This window comes from Phalacrocorax aristotelis, chromosome 1 (assembly GCF_949628215.1).
Source record: "Phalacrocorax aristotelis chromosome 1, bGulAri2.1, whole genome shotgun sequence".
NCBI lineage: Eukaryota > Metazoa > Chordata > Aves > Suliformes > Phalacrocoracidae > Phalacrocorax > Phalacrocorax aristotelis.
The window spans coordinates 178,793,309-178,809,553 of NC_134276.1; the positions used below are offsets into that span (position 1 = coordinate 178,793,309).

The 16,245-nt window shown below is 40.1% G+C and overlaps 1 protein-coding gene across 1 annotated transcript in view; it reads left to right on the top strand.

The window, feature by feature from the left end:
* The window catches only part of PTPRR (protein tyrosine phosphatase receptor type R), a 154,104-nt gene that overhangs the window by 121,567 nt on the left and 16,292 nt on the right, over positions 1-16,245 (top strand). The window contains exons 8-10 of the mRNA XM_075080809.1: positions 3,112-3,196; positions 10,028-10,107; positions 12,327-12,464. Of these exons, the coding sequence (XP_074936910.1) occupies positions 3,112-3,196; positions 10,028-10,107; positions 12,327-12,464 (303 nt within the window). The remainder of the gene's footprint in view (positions 1-3,111; positions 3,197-10,027; positions 10,108-12,326; positions 12,465-16,245) is intronic.

The window sequence follows — 16,245 nt, forward strand, 5'->3', positions numbered from 1 at the left end:
ATTCATTATTCCTGAAATATTGGAATGTCAGAAAATCCAGTCCTGCATGGGAAAGTGCCAAATTGTTAAATCTATGAAAACTTGTTCTCATAAAAATGGAAGGATGGGTAAAATGAACATTTGCCTGAATTTTTGTAAATTTTGCCATATTTTCTTGAATGTTTTCAGAGACCCAAACCATATCTCTTTGAGTGTATGAATATTTGTAACATTTAAAGGCTAATGTGAGCCAGAATAGCTGTTATTAGAAGAGTATTGCCCAGAGTGGTGAAGTAGCCCATAAGCAAAGGCACATAGGCATATGCATGTATAATTGCATGCGTAAAACTGAACACATGACTGTGTGCAGTTATTTGTAATTATTTATATATAATCAGTATATATGTTTAATAAAACAAATTTTTATATATTGTCTATATAACTACATAACTTGTGTGCTAATTTGCACACGTTCATGCATGCCATTTGCAATCTGCTGGGCTTATTTTCCCCCATGTTAGCAGGAACATTATCCCTATAATATCCTGATGTTTTTTTCTGGAATCATCTCTTGCATTTCACAGCCAGCTTCAGAGTAAGTGACTTGTCTGTGGCTGTGATCCACAGTGTATTATCAGATTTCTGTCTGTGCCCTTGACTCCACAAGTACTTACTACTGGGAGGAGTCCACTGACTGGAAAGTGTTTACAGGATGTAAGTGATTAATTGACCTTGCTGGTCCAGAGAAGTGCGTTTCTGTTTTCAACTCAGTGGTATTTCTCCATCTGTCAGTAACTCACCAACTGATGAACGTTTTTAAAATTTCAACAGGCATCAAGCACGGAGACAGCCAGGTGGCTGGAAGAGCCCCACTGACCACCATCTCTTGTTTTGCAGGCGGTGGACTCTTCCTCACATCTTTTTTGAGTCTCTAGATGACAGACCTAGATCACATTAAACAAAAGCTTAACATATTTCTTGCTCTCCGTTGGTATATCACTGAGCAGGGAAGCCTTTCAGAAGCCTTGCACTGGTGGTGTTTATACTAAGCCAGAACTGAACCAGGGAAGCTCTAGATCAGCCACTAGGCCAGTGCAAGATGCTTACAGCCCATACCAGAGCCCATTAGGACAATTCTGAGCCCAAGGGCTGAGGGGAAGAGCATCACAGAGGTCACCACTGGGAAGGGGTGAAAGTCAGAGGTAGGTATGAGAGGGGTGTGGGCACTCATTTTGTAGTTCCAGGGAGGTGGAAGGGCCATCATAAGCAGGACAGAGGTGACATGGTTTGACCTGAAGGAATGGGAAGAGGTTTATGCAGGAGTGGAACTTTACAACTGAGAACATCCTGCCCTTAGCACAGGCATCATATGAATGACAGTACAGAGAGATGAAAAAAGATTGGGCGAAGTATCTGCAGGGAAGGTATATCTTAGCAGCAACACTTCGGCTGGCCTGAAATGAGAGGCAGCAAGTCATTCTCTTGAGGAGTCAGCTGAAGAGCAAGGAAGAGATTGAGGAAGAAACTGAATAAGGGAGAGAGGAAGAATAAAGAAGGCCCACTAAACACGCGGGCATCAGGCAGAGAAGGCAGAGAACTAAAAACCAACACAGAAGTTTCAGCTTCGTGTAGTAAGCCAAGTGGAGAAGCAGAAAAGAATCAAAGCAATTCATATTGACCCATCTAAGTTTTATTTAACTTTGCCTTCTCTTCAACCAGAAAAGTAAGAGGATAGCTTCCCCTGCTGGGTGAACCCATGTAAAGATCTACTCTTGGATGCATCCTTGGCAAGCTGTTAAGGGTCTTGTCCCTATTTCTCTCACAAAAGCCTGCAGCAGCTAGTCATGCTGAGCCGGACCAGAGCTTGGGTCCAAAGGACAGTGGCCACGCATCTAATCTGTGCCAAAGCCCTGGACAGGAGTTAGAAACCAGCTGATTTTGGAGGAAAATCCTTAAGTAAATTTTCCAGTGGTGCAAGTTGAAGGACGTGTGCACTGAATAGGGTCGGAATATACCTTTTGTGCCTCCTCATGTTCCTATGTGTCTGTAAGAGAATTATTTAATATGCTGCTGTCTCTTTGGATAGATGTCCTAGGCCAGCAATGAAGTTTACAAGTCACTAGTAATGACTGTGCTTTTAAGTAGAAGTATTAATTTACTGAAGATCAAATTCCAGCTTACCCTAAGCTAATTTAAATAGTTGTGGCCAAAAAAATTCTGTGAAAAATGAAGAACTGAGTAAACTGAAGCATTTTTTAAGTGTCATTTTGCCAGATTGTTTTGGTTGGTAAAACATCCCCCACAATCAGGAAAAAAAAAAACCACCCTTACATGTTCCAAATGGTTGGTTTTATTCAATTGTAAGAACACTAACAATGTCTCAGGACCTCAAAACCAAAATTATTCTTCTTCCCCCTTAGACCAAGCGAAACGTGTTCAATGTGTTCATTGAAAAATTGGAAGATTTTTACTTTTCACGCTGACAAACAATTCAAAAAAAAGTAATTTTAAGTTGATCAGATACTTGTCATTTGTATATTTTTGGAACTTCAAGCAAACTGTCACATTAGTTACTTGCACATCTGTGTATTTAAAGAAGACAACGCGGGTCAGTCACTAAAAGATCAAAACGAGAATCAAGCTTCAGATTTTTATTACACTTTTGGGTCACTGGATGCAGACATTCTTGTAGTTTCTATAAAAAGCAAGTGAGGTCTTTGACCTTGTTAAGGGCTTCACACAAAATAAAAAATATTTGCCACATATTAATAATTAATTATTTTGAAGGTTCCTCCCCCAATTATGTAAAATGTTCACTTCTCTGCTACAGTACTGCACTTTTCAACTCCACTTTTCTAGAACTATTGTGTATTTTAACCTCTCTCCTAATCCTGTAAAAACTTTGCTTTTAATAATTTATCACAAGTGTTCCTTGGAAGTCACCCCTTCAATATGCAACTCCTTGTGTTTATTAAAGGAAGGGTGTTGACAGGCTTGAGGTGGGAACCACTTTTTTTTTCCTAATAACTTTGATGTCGAAAGACAGTTGTGTAACAGCAGATGGCCTTCTGGTGATAATTTCCTGCGTGGCTCCTTTGGAAGCACAACTCTGATTTAATTTATTTTTTATAGGAAATACCAATGAATTTTGTGGATCCCAAAGAAATCGACATCCCAAGTCATGGAACTAAAAACCGCTATAAAACAATTTTGCCAAGTAAGTGAATTAGCCCATGGTGTCTTACTACGATGTTTAGTTCTGCTTTGAGAACATCTTGCTGTGAAAACCTAGCTGTCTTTATCTTTGACTGTTGTGTACCTATTAATAAACATATTTATAGTTTATGTAGAAAGACAACAGAAGCCCAGTGCTGTAGGACTGGCAAAAGCAGAACTCTCACTGGATGCCTTAGCAGGTACACACTTTGGTGGCATCCCAACCACATACTGAATGCAGCCTGGGTGCATTCTGGCTTTCTTGGGAGGACAGGTGAGGTAGATGGGTAGAGAGGGGTCTGCTGTGCCTCACAGTAGCTCCCCTGATCTGGAGAATTGGAGGACCAAGACTGTCACTGCCATCACAGCCCACACTGTTTTGCAGTCACTGAATTACCTCTGGTTTGGTCAAGCTACTTGGGATCCTGTCCAACATTAAGCGGCCCAGATGGAAAAAAGCAAGTGCATCCTACCCTTTCTTGTAGTGGACTTCCATCTTTATAAGTCCTCTGGTGTTGATTTTCTTTTCCATGCACCATACGGCTTTGTGGAAATCTGTTCACATTCGTAAGAAAACACTTTCACACAGTGCTGCCTCATCGTTGCTGTAAACTTGTTACTGCTTTGCTATAATGCTTCTGTGTTTTCATTGGCCCAATTTACTTATTTCCGATGAAGTAACAATTGCTTTGTATAATTATAGGTGATTGAAAACTTTTCAGTGGAATAGTTTTCCTTCAAAATACGCATATCTCTGAAATGCAACTACTTTCATAACATTTGTTCAGGGATAAAGAGATATTCCATTTCTCCTTTATTAATCATTTTGTTTCGTCTTCAGTTTCAAAATACGTTGCCAAATTTTTAACATTGGGCTAAATATAGACATGAATAATTGTGCTTTTATAATATTTTCAGATCACCAAAATGAAAAAGTTCAGTGACGCAAAATGCTGGGGGATGCTCCCACAGAAAAATGTGAATGCATCCTTTTGCTTAGGTTTGGAGTGAAGAATACTTTTAAAATGACAGCATATCCTGTCAGCTAGAAATTTGTTTTCTTATCTCTAGAATGTCCTTGCAGGCCTATGTTATATATTAGTCACACAAATTCACACCCTTTAAATGACAAGATTTCTCTAAGCAAGCCTGAAAGCACTGTAATTTGTTCACATCATACAAAGGCCTTGCAGTCAAGTTAATGAAAACTGATGGCCTTCAGCCGCTAGATTAGTCTCAGAAATGTGATACGTAGCTGGGAAAGAAACTCTCTGTGTGAAGTCCTCACTTCCCTTCAGCCACCAGTAAAATTCCCATCGACTTCAATGTTAGTTCATCTATTGCAACCAATAGCTGTGTACAGCTGAGTGCAATGGAGGAAAGTAACAGAATGCAAGTAATATAACAAGGAATCAGAATATTCAGTGTCCCTTAGAGTCTGGCCCAGCGTCAACAGGATGGCCACAGAGGGTGAAATCCTGACCCCTTTGACGGCAGCAGGAGTTTTGCCATCAGATGCAGTGGAGCCAGGACATTGCCAAGCCTCCCTCCACCTGACAGGCAGGATTTTTCAAAAGAGTATTCCCTTTCCGCAGCATCTTGCCATCTGAGCTGCCCCAGCCACCATCAGGTTCTCCATCAGCAGCGCCTTACAAATGCAATAAGTCCTATTTCCCTGCAGCATGTGTTCCGAATCAGGACGCAACAGCTGGGCCGTGGTTGATGCTGATGAGATTTTGAAGACCAGCACGCCTTTGTGTTTTCACCTCCAGTTAGCCAGGACGTGCTGCTAACTCCGTGGCGCATTTTCAGTCCGAGCACAGTGCCGGTGTGCACCACAGCTACTCACTGACAGGCACTTTGTAACCATCCTCGCAGAAATCAAAGGTCTGTTGTGTGTTAGCACCAGGCTGTTTCAAAGAAGATATTTTGAGGATCGAGGCACATGCTCATAATAAATTCTCACGCACCCCGCACCCAGTCTGAGAGGGTTTGGAAACGATTTGAGTGATTAAATAGAACAGCCTTCCCAGTTTCCTGCTCTGATGATATCAGCCTGCTGGCTTCGTATGCCCACATCAGCTTTTCCATTCCCAGCATGGGTGGGTCTCCTGAATCAGAGCACCTGTGGTTACAAGTGACGTTTGAGATGATGGATTATCTCCTAAAAATGGCCAGTCCTGCCAGCTCCACCCTCTGCGCTGTGGAGGATGTTCTCGTTTTCTAAGAGATAATTCTGTGACAAGGTGCACGAGGGTGGGTTCATGTTAATAGATACTACCCAGCCAGGCACACTCATGTAAAATAAAATGAATGCCTAATGAACATTTTTCTATTTGGAAAACTATAAAGTACAGGAAATGTTACATCTCTATGAAAGATGTTTCTGTTGCAGTATAACATAGCCAATGCTCTTTAATATGCTTCTTTAAGTTTTCTAAGTGTTATTTGCTTTATAATAATATGCTAATATAGCTAACAAGGGGACAGTGTGGGATCAGAGGCAAGTGGCTAAACAGTTCCTTAAAATCACTGTTTTTCCGTCCTTCCTCCTGACTGTGACCCCACCCAATGGTCCTGTCAAACCCCGCTCCGTGTCTTCAGCTGCATTCCCTCTGCCATCCACCTACAGCATTTCTCACTCCCTTTGAGCAGGTTTCCAATCCTGCACACAAATTTCCCAGTCTCTCACCACAGTCACATTCTTGTGGCAGAACACCTGCCCCGCTACTCCTTCCCCATCCTCTTACTCTACATCTTCACCTTTGCCTGTCTCCTGCAGCCCCTGCTACATGTCCTGCAGCAGGACCTCAGCTTCAAAGGCCTGTATCTTTTCCCCTTCCTATCTCACTTTTCCACCTCAAACCAGAAACAGAATTCCCATGGTGCTTTAGAGAATGTGTGGGCTCTTGCTTACAAAGGAGAAAGTGGTTTAACACTATTCTGTGGGTATCTTCATCTGTGGGACACATCCAAATTACCTGGATGTCATCCCTTATCCCTTTCTGAAGAGCACCCTCAGTGCAAAAGCCTACATGAAAACACTCCTGGCAGAACAGCAGATTCATAGTGACGTGAACCACTTGGCGGGTCAGACCCACAAATCCACAAGCTGTTGCTTAAAGTGCTTGTGCTAACACTGGCTCTGGCACTCCAGCTAAAGACAAGGGGAAAGTTAAATCTAAATCGTATGAACAAAGCACTTTGTTATGCAAGCTTATAGACAGATCCTGGAAAATTTTTCTCTTGATGTGGGGAATTTTCAAGCTCCCTTGCACTGTGGTCCTGACCACCAAAGGTCGTGTTTGCCCCAGTCCTGCTTCCTGATGAAGGCAATAGTATCACCAGCAGGCTTTCAAAGACTAAAGAAAAAAATCATAGTTACAAAGCGGAAGGAGAAAAACTGCTTAATCTTAGCAGAATTCAACATGGGTTGATCAAAGTATTTTTGTATATCCATGTGAGTCGGCAAAATGTGTCCCAGTTGTGGTCACCAGTATCATAACATCTGTAATATTTGTAAATATCCAGTATTATAATAATTTATCTGTGTTAGACTGCATAGTTAAAAAATGTAAATGGATATTAGGCAGACTTTATTTTCAGTAGGTAAGAAAGATTCCTTTGCATGAATGAAATTAATTTTGTTTTGCTGAAGCATGTTTTAAAAAGCAGAAGTACTTACCATGATAAATCTGTTAAGTTTTCCATTGAGAAATCCTGGTTTATATTGGAAGTGCCAGGAAATGTTTCAGATGAGATTTAAAAATGATGCACAGTTTACAGGTGTTTTATACGTGAGGGGTTTTGAGGCAGTTCTATTATTTGCAAGTCTAATAGCCTATTCCCTACCAGGCAGAGATTAGGAATGCAGTCTGGTATGATGCATTCACATTCTGTGTTACAATGTTTACCAAATAATACCAGTATCCATAATTCATTTATAGACTGTAAGCAAAACCAGACAAAATAGAGGTGGATAAATTTCAAAATGTTTCAATATCTGAAAGATTTATGATCTTTTGAGCCGCAAGTGTGAGAGCAGTCTGGCTCACAAAATTTTCATCTTCCTTTCCTGCTCACAAAACAAATACTTTAAGGACAGCCCTTCTCACAGTGTTTCAGTCCTACTGTTGGTAAGGCAACTAGGACTGGACTAGGAGTAACAAATGACTTATCTTGGAAATGCAGCAAATGTGAACATACCCATGCCCTAAAGAATTCAGACCATAGTAACAGTCAAAATGGAAGAAGAAAAAAAGAAGAAAACCCATAGTGCAACAAATACAGCCTTTGCAATGGGACAAAGCCCTGGGTCTCCATGACAAAGTGGTGTTCATGGAGTGGATGAATCTCCAGTATGGATGGCAGTGAGGGAGGCTGTCCAGCAGTGCCACCATACAGCCCAGCTTGTTCCCTGCACCAGGCAGTCTCATGGGGGCAAGCTAGGGCTCCTTTACCACCCTCCTATTCCTCCAGTGTGGTGAATTCAGGCCAATATTAATTTGTTAAAGGTGGAGATAGAGGCAGTTTCTTCTACTCTAATGGGAGAGCTATTCCAGACCTCCTGGATACATGGAAGAAAACAGCAGTAATTTTGCCTCAGTCAAAATTGTAGGAGACATTTTTTATTAGTAATTATAAGTGCTTAACAGCTCTGCTGCATTTCAAGATGCTTTACAAACATTGATAAATTCAGCCTTGCAGTCACCATCTGTGTCTTTCTGCTGTAGCTTCAGACTCTCAGACTTTACCCTCCTTGAGGAAAAGACTATTACCTCCAAGGTATTTGTCATTCAGGAGAAGACTAATTACTTCCATTTGTGTCCGATGATTGCTTATTGGCTCTGGATCTTTAGCGGTGCTCAGGTTTTCCTCATTCGGAGCTGGGTTTACAGCACTTACCTATTTCATAACTGATCGGGACTGTTAATTTATAAAAGATTCCCATTCGGAAGCAGTGTAAGTTTTGTTGATTGGAGTTGGAAGGAGGTCTCAGAAATTGCAAAACTGATTTAGCTGCTCCTTAGTAACAGAGGGATTTATCTCAAGACATGGTAATTAAACTGGATGTTGAGTCTGCTTGGAAGAGGTTTTTTAAGGTAGGGGTCAAGCTACACCAGAATCAGAAGCATTGTGTGAGCTAGAGGAAGCTGGTGTTTTTTCAAGGCCACGTAGCCTGAGGCATTTGTGGAAATGGCTAATAATCATTCTGTGCTGAAAAGGAATGAGAGGTTTCCTGTCCTCATATTGTTAAGGGGAGGAAAAAAAAAAGCTCTAAGTGAAAAAGTTGGGAAAGCTAGTACAAAGAGATTTTAACACAAGCTAACTAGGGTTCATGTTGTCCTATTAACGCCAAAGACAAGACTTCAGTGCACAGACTTTCAATTAGAAGTCATGCATTCATTTGCACGTTTTAAGAAACATGCTTTCAAAACACCAGCCTGGGTCCTGCAAAGGCTCCACTCCGGTCAAAGACGCTCCTGTGACCTCCAGCGGGAAAAGGGCAAAAAGTATGTTTGGGATCATCCCTTCTCTTCCTTTGATTTGCAAAGGTTTTATCTTGTTCTTAGGAATAGCGTTAAAAGTCACAATAGAAATCTAAAAGCAACCCTGAAAATAACAGTTTTTGCTACAGCATGTGAACATCAATTATATAATCCTTGTGTAAACAGTAGGGCCACATAATAAATAGTGTTTTCTTACTGCTCTCCAGTTCAGCATCCGTGTATGTATCTTTGGACACATTGCCTAGATTGCACTCAGCAAAGCAGCCATCCAGAGACTATTTCCAAACCAATAGGTGTCTGTGAACTGTCAAAAAGCTGCTGATACTAATTAAATATTTAAACAAATTCCCAGAAGAAAATACCAGATTTTTCAGTACATAAATATTTCCATATCATTTATTAACATTGGAATATTTTTTCAGAAAAGGTGTGAAGAAAGTCAAAGCGTGCCCCTAGACAGCCACAACATAGGTACCTCACTCCCCTTCTCCTTATCCCTTTCTGTTACGCTGTGTAATTGTGAATTTACTGGCCTTAATTCCAAAAGGGTAATACATGGGGGATCGCATCATCACAAATGAGAGAGCAAAAACTTCCTTTGCAGGAGGCATTTAGTAACCCCCAGCTCTATACTCAACAGAACTGGCCCCCACTCCATTCTCGATCATCCAAGACAGTGAAGGAAAGAAGGGCGTGAAGAAAAATGTTCCTATATTTTGGCATTGTGTCTCCAGTCCAGTAGACAGGAATGGTCACAAATTGTGTCAGATGAGAACACAGGACTGAAGGAAAGGATATGGATTACTTTGTCCAGCCCCTTACAGTGAACTTGAATTGGTATAAAAATGTATAGCTGATTTCATCCCAGGCAGAGGGAGCTTTTTGTAATTTAAATGCAACCGTAGTCATTGGAACAGTACAGCTTCAGGCAAAGATATCAAAGTTAAATCCGAAGGACTTGGTGCAATTATCTAGCATCATACAATGATATGACACAGGTTTCAGAGACAGTCTAGGCAGGTCAGCTTGATGCTCAACACAGGCAAACTAGACCTTGCTGAACATTGCCTGAACCTGATAGTGTTGCCTCAGTGCCCACAGCTTGCTGAGATACTTCTACACAGCCTAGCATTGTGCAATATAACGGTACCTTAGTTACACGTGATGATCCTTTGCAGAGGAAAGAATTTGATGCATAATTCTTTAGTGCTTGACAACCCCAAATAACAGTAGATTATTTTCTTCAACAAGTCTTTAATTCTCTATAGAAATCTTCTAATTATGGGTTTTCTTTTCAATTTCCATCTTCCTTGTGCTCTTAGATCCTCTAAGCAGAGTGTATTTGAAACCAAAAAATCCATCTGACTCCTTGAGTACCTACATAAATGCTAACTACATTAGGGTAAGTAAATGTACACTCTTTGTGTGCTTTTGAGACAATATTTGATTTTCCACGTGAATAGCTGATTTTGCCAAGGTGCCACTCATTTTATTCCTACCCATCTTCATTGATAATTCCTAATCTTTTTGTTGACATTGGTGTGATAGAAATAGTTTCATGAGCTGTTTGTAACAAAGACCACAGAGCCATGAATGTACTAAAATGGTTGCAGTAAGAAACCAGCTTATCAAATAGTTCATAAAAAACATTAAGAAGAACATGCATTACTATTTGTTTACTTCAGTATTTACCATTTAATATTGTCCTACTGCCTTATAGCAGGGAAAAGAGGGTTACCATTTAACAGTGACAGAGATACCAGTATTTTAGTAAAGAGGTCATCAGAGTCAACAGCAATATGAGCTGTATGGTTGCTCATTGCTGTCACGTTATCCACAAACAAGTTCAGTGGTGATGGGGTTTCTTCATGCATAACTGTATCAATTGATAGTCCTGAAATGACCAGTTAAGTAAATAACTACTCTAACATTTGTGAAAAGGAGCATAAACAGATATGTTAAAGATGATACACATGTGCACCAGCACATACACTTGTTCACATTTTATACCCTTTATCGAATGGTTACATGATACAAAGATTTTACCAGCATCAACACTGCTGGAAAGCATTATTTCTAAGCATCAGCTGTGTTATAATCCTTGATGACACACAGACACAGAGCCTTCTTGAACTCATGGCACAGTGTATGCTGAATAGACTACGAAGGAATTACTTCAGTCATGTTTTAGGAATGTAGTCCTCTACCTGCAAAATTAAATGTTTTTTTGTAGTTCTGTACCAGATCCTCAGCTGGAATAAATATAATAGTGCAACTGAAATTTGGCCCTAGAGCTCTACAATGATGTTGCTTATTTAAATAACAGTACAAGTACATGAATATATACGTTCAAGTCCCCCATGCCCCTTATCCTGCCTCACTTTACATCCTATACTTTCAGTGTTTTGTATGAAAGACATCATCATGTAACAAAGCAAAGCGGTTCTCTTTGGAGAACAATTCTTTCCTCAGCCACGCCATGTTTTGAGTCCTCTTAGGTCTCACTTTTCCCCATGCCACTACCCTTCAGGCCAACATATGGTGATTTCTCCTGCTTCTAACACCGGTTCAACTGTTAGCAACTGCATTAAAAATACAACCCAGCCATAAAATGAAATTTCACATCCGTGTATGCATTATCATTAGGCTTGCTGGTATCCTGACAGACCATTCTTGGATAAAGTGTGTTCAAGCAGCCTGGTGAGTAGAAGAAGGACTGTTTATACCAGCTGAGGATTTATCCCATTGGTTCCTGCAATGAGTAACAGCTGTCAGGGAGAAAGGTGTGCAAAAGGAAGACCCATGGCTAGAGGCTCCCACACCATCTCCAGACGTTCTCCATTCACTCATCCCCTTCAGACATTGCCAGGCTCTCCTGATCTGCATTACTGATGGGCACACTGTCACTGCACAAACTCACAAGCGCTCCTTCTCACCCAAAAAATAAGAAGGCAATCTCCTGTTTTTTCCATTTCTTCTTGCCTTTCCCTTTCCTCTGCTTCCCTGCTGTTTGCCTGACCTTTCTTTGACCTCCTGTACACTTGTGTGTCTTGGGACTCCCTATACTGATATGCTGTCCCTCCTATAAGGTCTCATAAAGGCTCTTCTCCCTTAGCGAAGATGCATAACAGAGTCTGACTCCACAAGCATTCATGTATTTTAAACCTTTTTTCCTGTCATGAATCTTCGTAGAAACCAGTTTTATAGTTCTAATTTTTTTTCTGTGGCTTGTTGACTGTAAACTATCTTGTAAACACTGCAGCAATATAAATCATGGTTTAAAGTACCACTGGATGATGGAAAGCCCCAACAACTTGGAAAACAGAGTAAGCTAGAAGAAGCCAAGTAAACAGAGACATTTGAGAGGGATTAATGCATTCTGAGGACCATTTCAGTCCATCACATCAGTAGTTTCCAGAGGAAAAACTGTTCTACTGAAAAATTTCTGATCTGTTCTATTGTTAGTCATAACTGCTTTCAGTTCAAATAAGTTTGGGCTGGGTTGTTGTTTTTTTTTTTTAATTCCTGATTTATTTTTCTGCTTTTTTAGAACATTCACCTGCAATTTTGGTCAACCACATGAATTTAAAGTAAATGCTTTTGTGTCTGTTTCTCAACCAGGGATATGGAGGTAAAGAGAAGGCTTTCATTGCGACTCAGGGACCCATGATTAATACCGTGAATGATTTCTGGCAGATGGTTTGGCAAGAAGACAGCCCTGTCATTGTTATGATCACAAAGCTGAAAGAAAAAAATGAGGTATGACAACTAGCCAAACTGAGAAATTATTCCTATGGCTGCATTCTACAGAAAGAACCTTAGTAGGTATGGAAGGAAGCTAGCAGATAATTGGCTCTTAAATACTCTGGTAATGGGCAATGTGAAAAGTAATGTTGGAGGAGCCAAATAGAGCAACTGCAATTGCATAGCAATCATGAGATATCTTTTAAAAAGACAGAAAGGAATTCCATTTTCTAGATCTGTGCTGTTGGGTTGGTTCATGTTTCTTTTAAGAAACAGCTCATTTATTTGTTGGTCACCTCTGTACTTCTTGTTACTTTCTGGTATATAAAGAGTAGATGGTTAGCACTATGTTTAGAGACTTCCTGACATGACTGAAGTTTGCACTTTGCTATAATGGCAGGTTTTGAATCCATTACAGATACTACAGATCTTCAGGACCATCTGAGAAAAAATTTGGTTTGGGCTTCCAAACGCCAATACCATGGAGGGACTTACCCAGAACAAAAATACATGGCTTAGTACCTTAGTACCTTAGTACCAAGTAGAGATGACAATTGCATTTTAATTTCTAATGACTGTCTAGCTGCCTGTTATACATTTTGTGACTTTTGGATCGATTCCCAACTACATCTTTAATAGCTTTATTTAGTATTCATGTAGATTGTTGCCAGGCTTTCCCTGGTAGTGCCAGAGTCCGTATTTGTGACTGCCAGACATTAGGAATGAAAATCACTCTCCCATGCGGAGGGCCAACACAAAGCTCTGTTTTGGAAGCTTGAATGTTAAAGAAGTGGTTTACAGGGCTCATGGAGAAGAGAGACACAGACATAAAGGAGTTTGTCTTTTTTCTTGAGTCCAAACTGCTAGGCTTGGTAGCAATTCCCAGCTCCAGGTAGGTGCCTCAACCAAGTGTCAGCACCTTGCCAGGTAAGCATCAGGGCCATATTGCCCCTGCTCCACTCACACCCCTGGTCTTCCAACTCAGATGCATGTGATGATAGACAAACACAGTTTATTCAGGCAAAGTTCCTGGTCTGAGTGATCAAGGGACCAAGATCCTCTGTGCATTCCCAGGTCCCAAACTCACTGCTCCATTTAAATGTGGGCTCAGTAGACATACTCTTCTTTCTGCCCTTGACCACTGCTTGGCGCTTTGTCACTATGAGTTTGGGCTTCTAACGTGAACTTAAAATCCAGTGGATTTTAAGAAGGCTGTATGTAAAAAGTAGGTCGGTCCTGTAAAATATCCCAAGATGTATTTCTAAACCAGGTGCCATTTTGCACTAAACTGTTCAAACAAGTGTCCAGAAGCCCACATTAAAAAGATTACCCTGAAAAACGTAGAACACTTACCCCAGCCTAATTGGCCAAAAGAAAAAGCATTTCGCTGAGGAAATGCTGACTGTTTAAACACTCACATCTGACACTGTGTAAGAAGAATGACTTGAAAGAAGTGCCCAGTGGTTTCCATCGTGTCAGGAAGCCCTGTGTTTACCTGAGTTATGCAGGCTCTAGGCACTGGTGTTTATCCGCATTGTTGTGGCCTGGCAGTGGTAATTTCCTCCTAATAGAAAGGGTGGGGAATCTCAGATTGTTCCCAGGCTGTATAGAGAGGCTGTGTTTGCACAAGCTATCCTGCCCTGTCTAGAAACCTTAGGAACTCTCCCACTGTTAGCTGGTTCCTCCTGAAACCTTGCTTGCTATTGAAAAGAAAACAGCTTAGTGGCTATGCTCAGTGTATTAACTTCACCGTTAAAGTAGTTGCTTGCTATAGGAAAGGCAAGAGCAGATGTTATTTAGCTAAATAGCACTTGATATTTTTTCTTCTCTGTGGTCTGCTTTATTTCCATCATTTTCAGGGAAGTACATCTGCAGTATACACACATACAAATACCTTCATATTTGAAAGTGTATTTATCCACTCATCCACATCCACCCCTGCACAAATAAAACCCCATACCTAACTTTCAGGTATAGACCCCACTCCTCAGTTGGTTTAACATCAGTCAGCCTCTATTTGAGCTATAATGTACTATAATGTATAAAATCATGTATAATGAGGGAGCTCTGAAATGAGAAACACATGAAAAACCTTAATCTCAACAATAAATTAATGTATTTAGCATAAGTAAAATTATTTGGGACATTAGTGTCCTAGTTCAATATACTGATATGATAAATTTGCAATAACAATGAATATTGTGTGAAATTATGATGAACAAAGGTTTCTATAGAGTTACTTCCTTCCATGAGGTATAAAAATAGTTAAGACTGGCTGTGGTAACGGTTTTTGTAAGATGGATGAAGATACAATATTAAAGTAGAGTGCTGAGCAAAATACTCATTTCAGCTGTATGAAAAAAGTGGAGCATTAAATTATTGGATTTTTTTTTTCATTTTAAAGTCTGATAAAAAAAAGGAGATTGATTTGTAAGCAAGAATAATGCTGAACGAACTGTGGGTGCTGTGAGTATTTTGAGCAGAATCTGTAAAACCTATCCTCAGAACTACTCAACGTCTGAAAAGATTGGAAATCTACCTGTCCGAGGAGAGTCCACAGCAAAGGAGTTTCTGCCAGAATAAATAATGAGAAAGTTGGAATGCTAGGCTGTAATTTTGGGGTTAATATGAGGAAAAAGGCATCTCATCTAATGATCTGGGTGTCCTCCGTGGTCACTGAAGAGCAGTAATCACCTCCTGAGGGTGATCCATCCCACTCTAAGAGACGGAGATAAATCACCCACTGAAGGTGACCATCTCTAATTCTGCAGTAATATTTTAGGAAGTGATCTTACAAAGCTTTATCCACGAGGCACATATAAGCTTCGTTTATTACTGAGTTTAGTCAAGACAACTGAGCAATGGAAATCAGACAAATAATGCGGAGTGTAAGAATTTTATTGAATTCTATATAATTTTATAGAGAAGTTTATAGACTTCTGTTGTATCTGCTGTTTTTTGTAGCTATGCTCTGTACCCCATAGAAAACACACATTTAGTTTGCCTTCAAAACTTACTAGCAACATTACCTGTTAACCAGGAAACATATTTTGGAAAGCATAAATAAAGAATATTGTGAACATTCTGCAAGGAGAAGGGACTAATACTGACAGATCCATTAAACAATGCGTGTTTATTCAACTCAGACAATGTAAATCTTGTCAGTAATTATCTAGGACAATATTGTTAACTCACTGTTTAAAGCTTATATTATTTTTCATGTAACATTTTTTGCCTCAGTTGGTCTATAGGCACGCTTACACATAGCAAAGTAGATTTTGGAATTCAGAAATCTTACCTTTTACAGAATTCACACAAGCGTCTTTGAAGATTACTTATTAGCTAAGCTGAGTATTGGCACCATGCATACGTCTTAGGTTTTGGAAAAACTTAAGAAGATTTGGTCCTAACTTTGGGGATTTTAATATATGAAGGCAAATCCTGCAAGCCCTCTTAAAGTATACCTCTTATGCTTGAGTTGGTAGTGACAGTAAACAGAAGGCAGGAGTAAAAAAGGGATTCTGGAATTGAAGCTTTGTTGTATTTATTCATTACTGTTGTGTGTTGGCCTGGTTATTGGGACACTTAATGTGCAGATTTGTTGGCATAGCTATATGGAGAAATAAACAAGGAGTGGAGCTGATGTAAAGCAACCTCACAAATATTTGAGAGTTGTTAAACTAATTTTGTTCAGCGTCGAAATCCAGGGAAAGTAAAGCATGTAAATAACATGTCAGCTGAGACTGCCTTCTTTCATTCAGCAGAACTGGGGGACCAGGCTGCAATAGAGCACTTC